This window comes from Zingiber officinale, chromosome 7A (genome assembly GCF_018446385.1).
Source record: "Zingiber officinale cultivar Zhangliang chromosome 7A, Zo_v1.1, whole genome shotgun sequence".
NCBI lineage: Eukaryota > Viridiplantae > Streptophyta > Magnoliopsida > Zingiberales > Zingiberaceae > Zingiber > Zingiber officinale.
In genome coordinates this window covers 2,182,170-2,196,498 of record NC_055998.1, presented here as the reverse complement: position 1 = coordinate 2,196,498, position 14,329 = coordinate 2,182,170, and the positions used below count along the sequence as shown (strand labels likewise).

The following is a 14,329-nucleotide window of genomic DNA, read 5'->3' as shown; positions in this document are numbered from 1 at the left end:
TGAACCTGTGGTGCAACCGGTCCAGAACAATCGTAAGCGTTTGTTTTTTTTTTATAGCTAAGCTCAGAAGAAAAGTTTATTTGGTTAGTTTATATTAATTTTATCAGTATTACTGCCAGATGCATTCTTTTGTTTGGCTGTCTTTGTCAAACAATTAACAGAAGTTATCCAACTCGAAAAAATATATTTGGTTTGATAGCGAGAGACACTAATTCTCCATCTGACTCTGCAACAACAAAAGGTATGTTAGTCATCTAACGTTTGGCTGTCAGTTTGTTATCCTGTCTTGTTTGTTCACCACCCATGAAAGTGATGAAGTGACATAGGTTATACTTTTCTTTTAAACTATCACATTTTTTCTGCCAACTTCTGCTGGCGTTTTTAGGTAAGATATTATGGTACGAGACACTAATATTATTTTTTTCAAAAAAAAAAAAAATTGCAGCTTTCTGTGTCATTGCCACATTCTGTAGTAAAAAAAGGTCCTCTTTCCGGTTCATATATTCTTCAGTCTATAATTTTATTTCCAAACCATTACAGACAAGTTGCAGTTTGAATTTTCATTAAATGACATCCTTCTTATCTTATGTTTTTGTGTACAAGATTAATTTTCAAGTAGATTGACTAACCAACTTTAAATTGGCCAAATACTACAGATTTATTGTCCATGCGATCAGCAGAAACATTTAATTCCAAATGCTTTTGAACTGTTCAATTTTTAGTTTTATACAAAATTTTACCTTGACCTTGGAACCTAGCAAGTTGCATCTAGATTTAAAGTCGATTAGGCTCTTCTCCGATTTTCTAAAATTATTTAATTCTGCATAATAGGTAAAACACGAAAAGAGCAGGCATGTGTTTGATCCAAAAACAAAAAAATTAACACAGGTAACTATCAGATATATATATATTTTTAATTAAAAAACATATATCACAACTTCTTTTTAAATTTCTCATATGAAGGATGTGAGCAAGTTCAACTCCTCCAACTGCGAGCACATCTTTTCCTGATTGAAAGTTTCAAACCTGAGATAGATTACCAACTCCTTGAATTCTGGCAAGATTTTTTTTTTCCTTTTCTCCATTAAGTTTTTGACCATTACATTCAAAACTCATAGTCCTGCGTCAAAAAGCTTTGGGTTGAGAAAAATGTAGTGTATGCCACAATTCAATTGTAGGTGTTTTGCTTGCCTTGTAAAGACCAAATGCAGGACATGATGGCAGGAACTACTAATTCAAAGAAAGAACATCATTGCCGATCTCATTCATGGCAGAGTCGGTGGAGTTTGGTAGCTGCTCCCAATCAATTTCAGCTACTGCTTCCATCAGAATTCCTACCTTTTTCTGCCTTTTATGCAGGTGCTTAAATCACCCGACCCACCTTCATCATCTGGAGTTCATGCTTCTTTATGACTATGGTAAATATACTTCTACTGAAATTGCAGATAAATTACAATTTACAAGGAAAAAAAGAGTTTGTCTTTGTCATAAGCAGGTGATGTGCAATTTTCGTGTGAATTGATTAATTTATGCCTGTAAAGAACTAAAATAAGAATGTTTCATAGGGCGAATCCAACGTCCGCCCGACCGGCTTCAGACTCGGATCACGCCATTGGCCGGAGCCTGATTCACGTCCACGTGGACCGTAGCCTGTATCGCCACGTCGCTCTCGATCACCACGGTGTTCCCCGACACGTTCCGCAAGGCGTGCCTGAAGAACGCGGTGTCCGACTGCAGCGAGTACTGCACGTGCCCGATCCGATCGGGGAACAGCAGCACGGTCGAGAAGTCGACCGTCCACTTCGTCCCGTTCCCGGCCACCGCCGCCTGCGCCGCCGTCGCCCGAACCGTCATCCCCCTGGCCGTGTTCCGGTCCACATTCACCTGGTCGACGCTGGTGAAGTTCCCGTCCAGTGTCACGATGTCGACTCCGCTACCTCCGCCGGCGAACATGTTGTCGACGATGTCCACGCCCTTCGCCACGCCGTTCACTGACTTGAGCACCACGTTGGCGTTGCCCAGGAAGAACGAACCGGAGATGAGCAATTGGACCGGATCCTCGGCCACGATACTCGTGTAATCCAAGTAGCAATTGGTGATCCGGGTCTGGGTTAGACCGGGCAATTTCAAATAAATCCCGGTCCCACCGAACCCGTTGGCCTTGTTGTAACAGTGGACGCCGGTGAGGACGTTGGCCTGGCCGGACACGAGGACACCGACGGAGGCGGAGAATATGACCACGTCTGTGACGATGTTGTCGTTTCCGGCGAGGTTGATCCCCGTGCCGGAGAAGTTCCTCTCGCCTGGGTCAGCGCCGGCGGTGATGTGCTGGCCGATGAAGGAGGCACGGATGAGGGTCTCATGGCCGGAGTGGACGGAAACGCCCTCGGAGGCAAAGTGGACGATGTAGCAGTCGTCGATGACGGTGCGGAGGGCGTCGACGATGGTGATGCCGCCGCCTCTGTAGTTGGCGTCGAGCATGAGGCCGCGCAGCGTGACGTACTCGTAGTTGTAACCGGAGGAGGTGGTTTGGCTGTTGCCGTTTTGAGATGCCGATAGTTCGATCAGGTAATGGTCCGTCGGGAATTCGTCAGACGCCCGGAGGCTGCCGCCATGGATCTGCTTCGTTCAATCACTCAAAACACCTCGAATTAAATTCTCACGATCAGTGTAGGTATATACCTTGATATTTCCACTACCGACGGGTAAAGTAATGGGCTCGTCGATCAAGTACAAGCCGCCGTCCAACTGCACCTCGGCACCACCGAGATTATTCACTCCGGGGATAAGCCATTGATCTGTTGCGGCGGCGCAAGCTTCGGCGATGGCTTTCCCGATGGCGGCTGTAGAATCCGCTTTTCCGGTCGGATCCGCGCCGTACTCAGTCACATGGAAGATACGGGATGTAGATTTCTACAATATTTTATTTTATTTTTCTAATAGGTTCTTTTGCAAATAAAATAACGAAAAAGGTCCTATCGAAAGAGTTGGTGCACCAGAAACGAAAGCAGAAAGACGGATAAAAAGTAGAAATTAAAGCAATGACTCACCGAAGGAAGTAGAGAAGACGAAGGCGACGGCGAAGGCGAAGGACTGAACTCTGCTGCGTGGCGGCGAGCAATGGCATCCACTGTCCTTTGGTGCTGGGTGTAGTAATGTTCGATGGAAGCATCATCACCGGAGTCAATCCGGCCGGCAGCAGCCGCCATCGGAAGCCCCTCCGTGAAGACGACGACATGGACCACGGACCATAAGGCTAAACTCGCCGCGAAGCCTGATCTGATCATCACAGAAACACCATGTCTCCTCTGCTTCCAGACCTATTGGTCATATTTATACAGGAGCAGACAAAATAGTTGAATTAAATATACACTAAATCTCCGATGAAGAAACTAATTTGAATAAGCCATAAAATAAAAATAATAATAAAAAAGTGGAGCTTTTGGATTGATTAGGGGAGGTGGCCCATAAGTGGGCCATAGTGGCTTCCTCCTTTCTCTGCTTTAACGATCACTGCTGCTACACAAAGTTGCTTTTGGTTGTGGTATTCAGTATTCTCATCTAACCTTTCTTTTAAGGCTCTGCTATTTTTATTCTTGTATGGTAGCTCAAACTTAGAATCATTCCTCAAAGAAATGACAAAACTTGTATCTCATCCAGTTTACTGATCTTTTGGTGTCTATTATTGCCATCATAAGTAAGTGTTAATCTCTCATAATTTTCTTTATATGTATAATTTTATTGATCTTTTTTTTATTTGATCCTTTAGTATCCATTCCTTTGGTCTCAAGTAACGTTTAATCTCTTATAATTTTCTTTATATGTATAATCTCTTATAATTTCCTTTAGTGTCCAATTCAAATTGCCCTCCTTTCCTTTCCTTTCTTCTCCCTCCCGAACCTTCCCTTTATTCTTCTTTTCTACTTAAAAGAGAACACAATGTTAAGGCTCTTGTAATTTGTTCAAACTTAGAATCCTTTCTCAAGGAGATGAGTAAAGTCCCAACGGGCCTGAGTGAAACGTTCTTCATTCAGTATCAGGATGAGACACAGAATGTCTTGGTGGAATTTACCTTCACTTCATTATCTTCTGGGATGGTTTACCTTATCAATCAAGTCCTATGATTCCTTGGAAAGTCATTGAATAATACTAAAAAGAAAAATCAAGTGAAATGCTACCTCTGGCTCCAAAGTGAATCAATCTGCTCTTGCCGTCTCAATCCATTGTGTTTCCAATATGGTTGAAACTTATCTTCTTTCTTGCTAAGCCAAAATGTACTTTAAACAAAGTTAGAATAATTAGAAGAAGGAAAACAATTGATAAGCTCCACATTAGTATCTGAATGACTATGATCGGATAAACCTACTTTTCCAACTTCAAATAATCCATATGAGGCATACAAGAAAAGCGAAAGCTAACTATTCTGCCAAATTACTATGATTAAGCTTTATTTGTTGGATCATCATTCCCCAGTTCCAAATCAAGAAACTAAATTCCCAGAAAAATTGCTAGGAAAGAAAACAATCCAGTAATTTGCTTCAGTTGTAGAAGAGTCTAATTTTCTTGTTTCTCTCTACGACCTGCAGCCATGTTCTGTTCATGAGGCCCCCCGACGAGCCCCTTTGGCTTCTTAGCAAGACTTGGTGCCAACTGACGGGCATTCGGCCCCGGGCTTTTGGTTTTCCCCAAACTATGAATCCCAAACTTGGTAAAGGGGACCATGAGCTCTGATGCATCCGACCAGATAAAGGATTAGAGAATAGAGAATGGTTCTTGATACGGTGATAAAGATGGTCATCCAAAAATCCGATCAAAGTAGAGAAGATTAATTGGCGTGGAGATCAAAGTTAAGGTGTCAAAGTCACATGGTAGAGAATGATTCCTGATATAGTGATAAAGATGGGTCCTCCAAAAATCCGATCAAAGTAGAGAAGATTAATTGATGTGGAGATCAAAGTCAAGGTGTCAAAGTCACATGGTTAGACGAACTTGAAACTGCTGACCAAGTTAAGTCGGGTGGGCCTCATAGTGCCGCCCGGACGTGAAGGGTCAACCGGACCAACCAAGCGACCTTTCTTCACAACTTGCAAACGAGGTTTGAAGCTAAGTACTAATTTACCCGACCCATCGTTCTATCCGATCGGACTTAAGGGCCCATCAGACATATTGCATCTCCTCAACAAAATAAAGGGCCTAGTGAAGAAGAAATTGTTAACTACATCTTGGAAGACTGAGCTGACGATCTACCGACCAAGTGGCTTCCGGTCGGCTTACAACGGGACCCATATACCTATTATGTCGTACTCTTTTAAAAGTTTGTGCTATAAAGGACCTACCGGTAAATTATACTCTAGAAACTTCCAGCTTGTTAAATTACAAAGATTTATGTGTTCTTTTAAGGAAATGTATCAGAAGCACTTTATAATCTGTCTTTTCTTAAAAAATTTTTGGAAAACATGCTAACACTTTAAGATGCATGCATAATGCAATAATAATATTATAAAAGAGGTCTCTATCTATATGTGATCCTTCATATTTTACACTCCCTTTGCGCTCTCAATATTTTCTCTGATCACTAATTTAAACGTCAGAGAACCAACACGGGGACTCCTTTCTTAACCTGGTACTAACACTCCTTATGTTACAAGATAACACGAAGTCTCCATCCAATCAAAGCAAAACACACCTAGGGCATCACCTTCATCGATTTCGGACCGTATTAGTTCCAACCCCATTGCACTCTTAAAATGTTGTATGAAGGTAGGCCTTGAGGATCGCCGCGTCCCCCTGCACTTCTATAACGAACGGATTTATCAAGATCCTCTGTTTTAAAGCAAAGCGGTGACATGCAAACCTACCCAATGATTAAGGTTGCTATCGATTGGTCGATCATGCCATGACCATGCCCCGCACTTGTGCTCTAACCAATCCACTCACCAATCAACTCTATTTAAATAGCACACAATTTCCATAAGTTTCCGAGGACTAAAACGAGTGCTCAAGACCTGCCTATTTATACTCCCACCAGCAGGACCCAGAGAAACAAAGAGACAGAGGAAGATCAGGCAGTAAAGATGGAAGGAGGTGAAGGTCCAACAGAGTTGAAGGAGAGGAGTAATGGAGTGGAAGCACTCAGTCTGGAGTCAGGCGAAGCTCCTGAACAAAGCCAGCAGCCGAAGCATGCCGTCACCTCAGCTCATACTGTCGATAAAGGTCATCGAATTCAAAAGATTCACCTTCTTTTCCTCTAATCTCTTGTATTTCTCTTCTTTTTTTTGGCCTTTTTAACTGATCACAAACTTGGAGCTCTGAATTGAACTAAAGGATTCCTTCCCCAATCTTTGGTCATGCTCCAAGCGTGCTGATGTTTGTCCTCTGCACAAACTAAAACAACGCAGTCAACCTTAATTAATTAATCGTTTCTGAATTAATGATGGATTAATTAACTAACAATTATGTGGCAGACTCGTGGCAGCAAGTGGGGGTGATGCTGGTGACGTCATTCAACTGCGACTACGTGTTGAGCTTCTCCAACCCGATGCTGGTGCCACTGGGATGGGCATAGGGGATGATGTGGCTCGTTGTCGTTGCATCCTTTACCCACTACGCTAACTGGCTCCTTGCTGGATTCCACGTCATCGACGGCCGGCGTTTCATCAGATACAGGGATCTCATGGGCTACACCTTCGGTACTCTCTTTTTAATAAGCTTCTCTGACGGCTATTACTTTTACGTTTACGATTCATGTTATCGAATTAAATATTTTATCAAAAAGAGTAATTTAATATTCATCTTGATGGAAATCTTCTATGATCTTCTAGATGGATCATCAAGTTGGAAATGGGGAAGCCTCACATGTAGTGGCCTCTCAGTTCTCTTGGCGAAAAGTCAAGTGAAGAATAAAAAAGAGCTTGTCTCTTCTTCGATGCAACGCCATTCACTACATTTTTTTTCCTTTTAATTTGAATTCTCCAATAGAGTTCTTTCTACTCGTCAACGTGAGAACGTCATAAGGCTTCACGTTTGTCTTTAACTGGCCAAAGATGACCACTATGTTGTATCTTTGTGGGCAAAGCATGGAGAAGTGTGTTCCATAGAAAAGAATCTTGCCAAAGCATGACACCTATGGATTCTCATCGCAACCATTAAATGGCAGTCGGTGCATATTTATGATGCATGACCTCTGAAACATATGAAATTTAGCCATTGGGCATTTCCCAAGGACCAAAGGATTTATCATCTTTGGAGAAAAGTCAAAAGTTGCTTTAAAAATGAAATTGCAGTTGTTTGTTAATAGAAAGCAGTGTGGACTCTTGTTCACCATTATCTTTTTTTTTTGTTAAAAAATAAGTAGGATTAACCCAGTGAATAAATTTCACCATTTTGACTAATTTTTCACTTTTTGTAGGGAATAAAATGTATTATCTGACATACTTTTTGCAATTCACAACCTTGCTTCTTGGGAACATGGGTTTTATTCTTCTAGGAGGAAGAGCTTTGAAGGTATTTCTGAATTCCTTAGGATTGGTTTTTCTTATGAACTTTGAATGATATCTGTATGCATGATCTTCAGATAAGAAAACCACTAAACATAAAACTTTTCACCAGGAGATCAATTCAGAATGCAGCAACTCGCCCTTGAGGCTTCAATACTACATTGTAGTGACTGGCATTGTTTACTTCATCTTTGCATACTTTGTCCCTACAATGTCAGCCATGAGAAACTGGCTGGCAACATCCGCAATCCTTACCATAATCTACGATGTGATTCTCATTGTCATCCTAGTTAAAGATGGTACAATTTTCCTCTTCTCAAATGCCATCCATCTATTCCAATACCAGACATCTCACTGATCTAATTGCTTGCAATCCAATGAAGGAAGAGCAAACAAAACTAAGGATTACAACATCCCCGGAAATCAAGTAGAGAAAGTCTTCAATGCCTTTGGTGCAGTCGCTGCAATTCTAGTTTGCAACACTTCAGGTTTGTTGCCTGAGATCCAGGTGAGGAACAATTCAATTCATATAAAGTAGCTCTTTTCTTTTCTTTTCTTTTCTAGCTCATAATTTCTCATTCAACTACAGTCGACTTTGCGCAAACCGGTAGTTTCAAACATGAGAAAGGCTTTGACAATGCAATTCACCATTGGCCTCATCGTCTATTACGGCATCAGCATAGCTGGATACTGGGCTTATGGCTCTGCTGTTTCAGAATACCTTCCCTACCAGTTGAGTGGACCTAAATGGGCAAATATCCTAATCAATTTAACAGCCTTTTTGCAAAGTATAGTTTCTCAGCATGTAAGTTCTCGTCCATATGACTCAATTCTTACTGTTTGTGATAATTGCTAATGCAAACGATTGTAGATGTTCTGTGCACCGATTCATGAGGCTCTCGACACCAAATTCCAAAAGCTAGATGAAGGGATGTTCTCCAGAACCAACCTCCAACTGCGGTTCCTTTTGCGAGCATTAGTCTTTGGGCTAAACACCTTCGTCACTGCTATGTTTCCCTTCATGGGGGATTTTGTGAACCTCTTTGGGTCTTTTACACTTTTCCCGCTTACTTTCGTGTTCCCCTGCATGGTTTTCCTCAAGGTAGATAGATGATCAGATTCTTAGCTGCTCTTTTCTCGTAAGGGGAATTCTGAAGAAATTTTCATGTCGCAGGTCAGAGCAAAATCTGCTAAAAGAGAAGAGAAGGCGTGGCATTGGGCCAACATCATTTTGTTTTTGCTTCTGGCGATTGTAACGACAGCTGCTGCAGTGCGCTTGATCGTACACAATGCCAGGGTTTATCATTTCTTTGCTGATACATGACCACTAAACTTGTTGTACAAGTCTTTAGAATTATATCAAATATATAGATACTGATAACAGTTCCAGTCTGTACTAGCATGTGTGCTTGCATTGAAAAGAAAAATTCTACTCCAATATTTATTTTTTTCTTCTGAAGGAACTCAATGATTCTCTTACATAATTTGCAAGTAAACGTATTTTAAGAAATCAATTAAAGTTGAGTAAATAACTCAGATAGAGATGATAAGTTCTGCTGTAACTTCCACCATCCAAAGGAAGCTTTATGTTGCTTGTCTTCTTCTGCGACACCACTTTGCTTAGATCTCTGTCTCCCCCAGTAGGCTGCTTTTGCTACAAACTAAGATTCCTCATCTTATGTTTTGATCAACTACAATTCTTGCATTAAAAAAAAAACAAAAGAAAAAGAAAAGAAATAGCCGAAATTGTTTTTTTTTTCTTCTTCAGTAATGGAATTAGGACATTGATACATAGCATGAGCAAGGAGTAGAAGCAACAGCAATTATTAGAGGATTTCTTCATCAGGCGATGATCAATCAACTTGGTGATCATTGACCAGGCCTAAGTCTCTTGTGGCTGAATTGTGAGTTGCCTGCAGGAGAAGCCTCCGTTGGCCTGGCGAAGGAGAGGGAGAGCTCGGAGTAGACGTCAACGACACGGCGGATGTTGTCGTTGAGCTCCCTGATCAATCCCACATTGCGGCTGAGGTTTCCGGGGATCTTCGACTCATGGTTCTGGTTGATCTCATTGATGAGCAGCCTGTTCTGGTCCAAGAGGCTCTGCACTTGCACAAAGCTCCTCTGGAACCTCTGCACCACTCTATTTTCCACTTGTTCTCCATTTCCAAGAAGTTGTCGATCCATTTTATGCTGATCCTGTCGGACACTAGAAATTAATCCATGATGCCGTGTTAATACTGAGAGAGATAGGACAGAAGGAAAACAAAATCTTCACATGGTCGCCTAGAATTAAAAAGCTGGTCCATTGCAGAAATCAAACACAGATATGAAGACAACCTAATGAGGTTTAAGAGCAACATAGCAAACAAGAAAGCCAAATCAAAAACTAGACGAATAATGAGGTTTTAACGTTAGATTCTTCATAATCTCAAGGAGAAAAGACATCAGCAGGTGCGATTTCTCTTTCATCAAGCATACCTTGGAAATGGGAAATTGCAACCAGAGAAGGGAAAAGGATTGGATATGGGATTAAGGAAATCTGGGAGATTGTGTGTATCGGTTAGAGAGAATCTACATTCATGTAATTATATATATAGCAGATGGTCCTCATACCAAAGGAGAAAAGGCACAGTTGTGCCACGGAGAAGTCTTAGATTTTGTTTGGTTGGTCATGTCACCTTCGTACACCTAAGCATTCCACCTCACAGACATGGAAATCTAGTGCTAAAATTCTATTATTAAGCAAAATCTGTCAAACTAGAACAATATAATTATATTCCTTTAAAGATGAGGGATATGAATATCTATGCATTTGAGGCTTGGATGATAAAGACCAAAGATTCTGAGGATATCATAAATCTTACTCGCCTCATATAAGAGCAGCACATGTGCATTCCATGATCTGATTTCAATTGAGAGGGGAAGATATCAAAGTTTAATTGTTCTGGTCTTCACTTTATACCACCTCGCATGATTCGCAATTTCCAGTTTAAGGTTCCCTGCTGATGCTTAGATCTGTACATAGAATTAAAAGGAGGAAGGCCAGCAAATATAGCCATTAATTTAAAGAGAAGGTAGGTAGGTCATAAAAGGCATAATGAAGTGGAGGAGGTACATGGATTCAGCTAATAATATTGTTAATCCCATAACTTGTGCTTATCCTGTTGTTTAAGTCACTAGGGTTAAGATAACAACGTATATATAAACCCCTTTTCATGTTGCTTTATGAAATTTAAGTTGCCTCTTAACTTTTCCTATTATTTTCAGGGTCATGCATGGATTGGATGGCATGGGGTAGTAAAAGAGAGTGTAGCGTACTTGAGCCCAGTGACTCTGGTCAGCTTCAGGAAAAATGTACAGCTTGTCCTCAATTTGCTTGGAAAAAAGATTGTAAATCTTCAAGAAAACATGAAGTTGAAGTTTGCTTGTTGAGATTAATTTAGTCGAGAAAATTTTGTTATTAAATTGTAAATTTATTATTTACGATATATTTTCACAAATCGATAGATGCCAACAGCACGAGAATTGTTTCAGCCTCGAACAAAAACAAGACCACATCCAGTAACTCCCATGGCAGATCTTAACGAACAAACAAAAGTTACATCCACATTTTCAGTTAGCAACAGCCGTAGGCATTACAAAGATACCGACGATACCGTATCGAACGAGAGAAAATAAGAAAGTCTGGCTTTCTCGACAGAAACTACATTTCTCGGGTGACATTACAATGCATTCATCTACAAAACTGCATCGTTACACGATAGAGACACTCAAACTCTTGCTAAAACCATGCCACTAGTATGAATCTTAGTGTTATTATATCTTTTTGGTGGTAAGTTCATACTGTGAGCTTCTGGGAAGGAGAGGCAGTGTCCATATGCTGCAGATTTAGTGCAGCCAAAAGCCCCTGCCAGGTTTGGCCTGGGCTACCAATCACTTGGACATCCAAAAGTTTCTTCTGCTTCCTATAGTAGTCTTCCAACAGATGGATCTGTTTAAGATGATGAATGTTCAGAAAATAGTGTGTGAAGCTATCAAGAAGGTAGGGATTCCAAAAAACAAAAATCCAGTTAAAAGTTTTTGAAACCGTCAAGAATTACACATTCAAAGACCATACCGTAGCACTAAAACAATGCACAAACCACACATTATTCAACTATGTCAAACAGATAACTCCAAGAAAGTCATAAACTAATCTATTAAAACCAATTTAGCTTCATAAAAAATTAATGGTATTTGTTTGAGGTGAAATTTACCATTATATTCTATTGGTCATTAAACAGATAGGACTAATGAAGAAAACACAAGGGATATTTTCATGAAAGATGTACAATATGGCATCATCATCAAGAAACTCATCCTAAGTGGAAGTAATTAAAATATGGTTGCACTATTATCTGTTTTGACCACGTTCAGTTTTAAAAGTCCTAATGTGAAACTCTATCTTATAATCATTGATGAATGGATGTCCGACAATTCTCCCTAAAGGGATGCCTTGAGACAAAAGAAATTTGAGGGGATATTAAACAAATTGCCAACTCATCCCCAAGCATCAAAGTTCACACACAGATTAACACAAATAAATAAATAAACAAAAGTGACATAGGGAAATTTGGAAATACCTGCTGGGTGTAGACAAGAGATTTCTCTATTCTGTGATTTTTCATATCTACTGCAGAAGATGAGTTAAGTTGAACATGGCATGTACATGTATCCAAGCATGGATTTTTGCGTGTTGATTCCAATTTGATAGCATCAGATGTCTTCCCACAGTGTGAACAAATATCAGCACCGAAGTGTTTCTTCACAAAGCAGTCTTGAACACATTTTAAGTTTACTACCAGATCAATATCAGCTATTTGATCAAGGATCTCCTGCAAAAAAACAAAAGAAATACTGTAATGATGTATTACAAGAAAATGCCACATAAATACATAAGCTGTCAGTCTTGAGTTCTGCCAGAAATAAAAACACATACCATGTATAAACACATACCATAACTAAACTTGGAAGACAACAATTTGGAATGAATTAAAAAATCATAGTGCAGGCAACTTAAAATCAAGAAATTTAAAAAATTACTAAAACAAGAATGAAAATATACCTTTTCACATTAACACATTGGATAATAAATCAAGTGTATATTTCCATACGTCCATGTATAAAACCCCATAAAGTGGCAAAATGTAGCAGATTATACATAAACAAAAAGAGACACAATCCAAGGCAATCAAACAAAAAATTCAAGGAAATGTAAGACCAAAGCAACTTTCACTTACAGCTTGCGTCCTTGTTCGAGGGATTCCATCGAGAATGAATCCAGAATCACCCCTCTGGTATCCGTCCTCAAGTCTTTTTGATAATATCCCGAATATAATCTCTTCTGGCACTAGTTTTCCATCATTCATGGCATTCACAATCTTCAGAACACCATTTTGAGTAATTAAGATAAAATCTTCAAGATGAGGGGAAAAACAATTGTAACAATACAACAAGTAATCTGTTCGAACACTCTCGTCATCAAACTACAGATTCAGTAACTTATGTTATTATAATTCATGGACCCTGACCTCAAAGGAATATTAGGATCATTTACTCAAATATAGATAAATCTTCATTGCGCAAACCATAGAGCGGAATAGTGGCAGTAATGTAGACAAGATGCCGAAATTACTCCATGTGGCTAAAAGACAAGCAACGAAACGACTCAGGAGCGCTACCATGGGTACACCTTTCCCAGTTCAATGACAAAAAAAAATGAAGCCACCAACAAGAATACCAGCAAATGGGGTAATCGAGTCCAACAAAGTTTTGTTAAAGGTTGAAGACATAAAATATAATTTTTAAAAGATAATTGGAAAAAATGGAATCAAGAATCGAAAAAAAAAAAAATTGAAGATTTTGAGCGAAATTAACATACAATGAACGAATTAGATGAAGTGATACCATCTTGTAGAGGGAGGAATTAGGATGCAGCTCCTGGCGGACGAGTGAACCCATGGAGATATAAGGCACGTCGAGTAGCTTCGCCACGCGCGTCGCGTACCCGCTCCTCTGCACCCCGGGGATCCCCATGAACACCCACTGCAACCCCCTAGTGCGCCTTTCCCTACACGTCTCCGCTGCCACCATGGAAGCGTGCCGACCAAGCTCCTCCTCCTCCTCCCACTCCGTCCAGTAGTCCATCTCCGCCAACGCCGCGGCGGCGAAGGACCGGCGATGAGACGGGGTCGGGAAGATCCTACGGGCGAGGGATCCGGCGGCATCACCCAAGCGACTAATTCCTGCCATGGAGGCCGAGATGATCGTCGATTGGGTCAAGCGAAGTGGAAGGAAGGGTTTTACCACGCTCTCTTCTCCGAAAGGGGAGCAGCTTTAAACGGAGGCGGAAGGGTTCTTCCAGGACGTGTGGAAGGTAAGAGCGATTTTACCTTAGAGCCCTTGACTCATTAGAAAACCACAAAAATGCCATTATACCCATAACCTATTACACGGGGTCCTTATGGCCGGGTGGGCCCCTACACCTTCGCTAGTTCCAGTGACAACGAAAGTAACGCTGAAAAATGAATTTGACTACAATTTAATTATCATAATTCTTATTAATTATTATAATTATGATTATCATATTTATAATATTATACACAATAACTTTATATAAATAACTTGTATATAATACACAAAGTTGAACGTCGATCGATGACATTTGCCAACATGTTACAAATTGATCTCTCATTAGTCAATTATAAGTGGATTATTAAATATTATCGCATAAAATTTTAAATCAAAACTCGACTAAATATTTTTTTAATTTATCTGATGAATGAATGAGACTA

General features: G+C 40.3%; 3 protein-coding genes and 1 pseudogene across 3 annotated transcripts; 1 reads left to right on the top strand and 3 right to left on the bottom strand.

The window, feature by feature from the left end:
• Positions 1–936: 936 nt before the first annotated feature.
• Positions 937–3,305, bottom strand: LOC122000728 (polygalacturonase QRT3-like). The gene is made up of 3 exons (XM_042555163.1): positions 3,051–3,305; positions 2,683–2,913; positions 937–2,619 (listed from the first exon to the last, which is right to left on the bottom strand). Exons 1-3 carry the CDS (start codon positions 3,285–3,287, stop codon positions 1,594–1,596), a joined length of 1,494 nt encoding a protein of 497 aa, XP_042411097.1. The 5' UTR covers positions 3,288–3,305; the 3' UTR covers positions 937–1,593.
• A 2,544-nt stretch (positions 3,306–5,849) lies between these two features.
• LOC122000727 lies at positions 5,850–8,926 on the top strand (annotated as a pseudogene).
• A 439-nt stretch (positions 8,927–9,365) lies between these two features.
• LOC122001963 (protein ELF4-LIKE 3-like) lies at positions 9,366–9,680 on the bottom strand. The gene has a single exon (XM_042556957.1). It carries the CDS (start codon positions 9,678–9,680, stop codon positions 9,366–9,368), a length of 315 nt encoding a protein of 104 aa, XP_042412891.1.
• A 1,373-nt stretch (positions 9,681–11,053) lies between these two features.
• On the bottom strand, positions 11,054–13,873 carry LOC122000726 (probable adenylate kinase 7, mitochondrial). The gene is made up of 4 exons (XM_042555162.1): positions 13,443–13,873; positions 12,776–12,916; positions 12,119–12,370; positions 11,054–11,487 (listed from the first exon to the last, which is right to left on the bottom strand). The coding sequence occupies exons 1-4, from the start codon at positions 13,785–13,787 to the stop codon at positions 11,335–11,337; spliced, it is 891 nt and encodes a 296-aa protein (XP_042411096.1). The 5' UTR covers positions 13,788–13,873; the 3' UTR covers positions 11,054–11,334.
• Positions 13,874–14,329: the final 456 nt, after the last annotated feature.

Excerpts from the sequence above, each read along its gene's own strand:
- LOC122000728 (XM_042555163.1), bottom strand. The coding sequence starts at position 3,287 with ATGATCAGATCAGGCTTCGCGGCGAGTTTAGCCTTATGGTCCGTGGTC. Across the intron at positions 2,914-3,050 it reads CGTCTTCTCTACTTCCTTCG|AAATCTACATCCCGTATCTT; the intron begins GTGAGTCATTGC and ends AAAATATTGTAG. Across the intron at positions 2,620-2,682 it reads TCGGTAGTGGAAATATCAAG|ATCCATGGCGGCAGCCTCCG; the intron begins GTATATACCTAC and ends TGAACGAAGCAG.
- LOC122001963 (XM_042556957.1), bottom strand. The coding sequence starts at position 9,680 with ATGGATCGACAACTTCTTGGAAATGGAGAACAAGTGGAAAATAGAGTG.
- LOC122000726 (XM_042555162.1), bottom strand. The coding sequence starts at position 13,787 with ATGGCAGGAATTAGTCGCTTGGGTGATGCCGCCGGATCCCTCGCCCGT. Across the intron at positions 12,917-13,442 it reads ATTCCTCCCTCTACAAGATG|ATTGTGAATGCCATGAATGA; the intron begins GTATCACTTCAT and ends GGTGTTCTGAAG. Across the intron at positions 11,488-12,118 it reads CTCTTGTCTACACCCAGCAG|ATCCATCTGTTGGAAGACTA; the intron begins GTATTTCCAAAT and ends CATCTTAAACAG.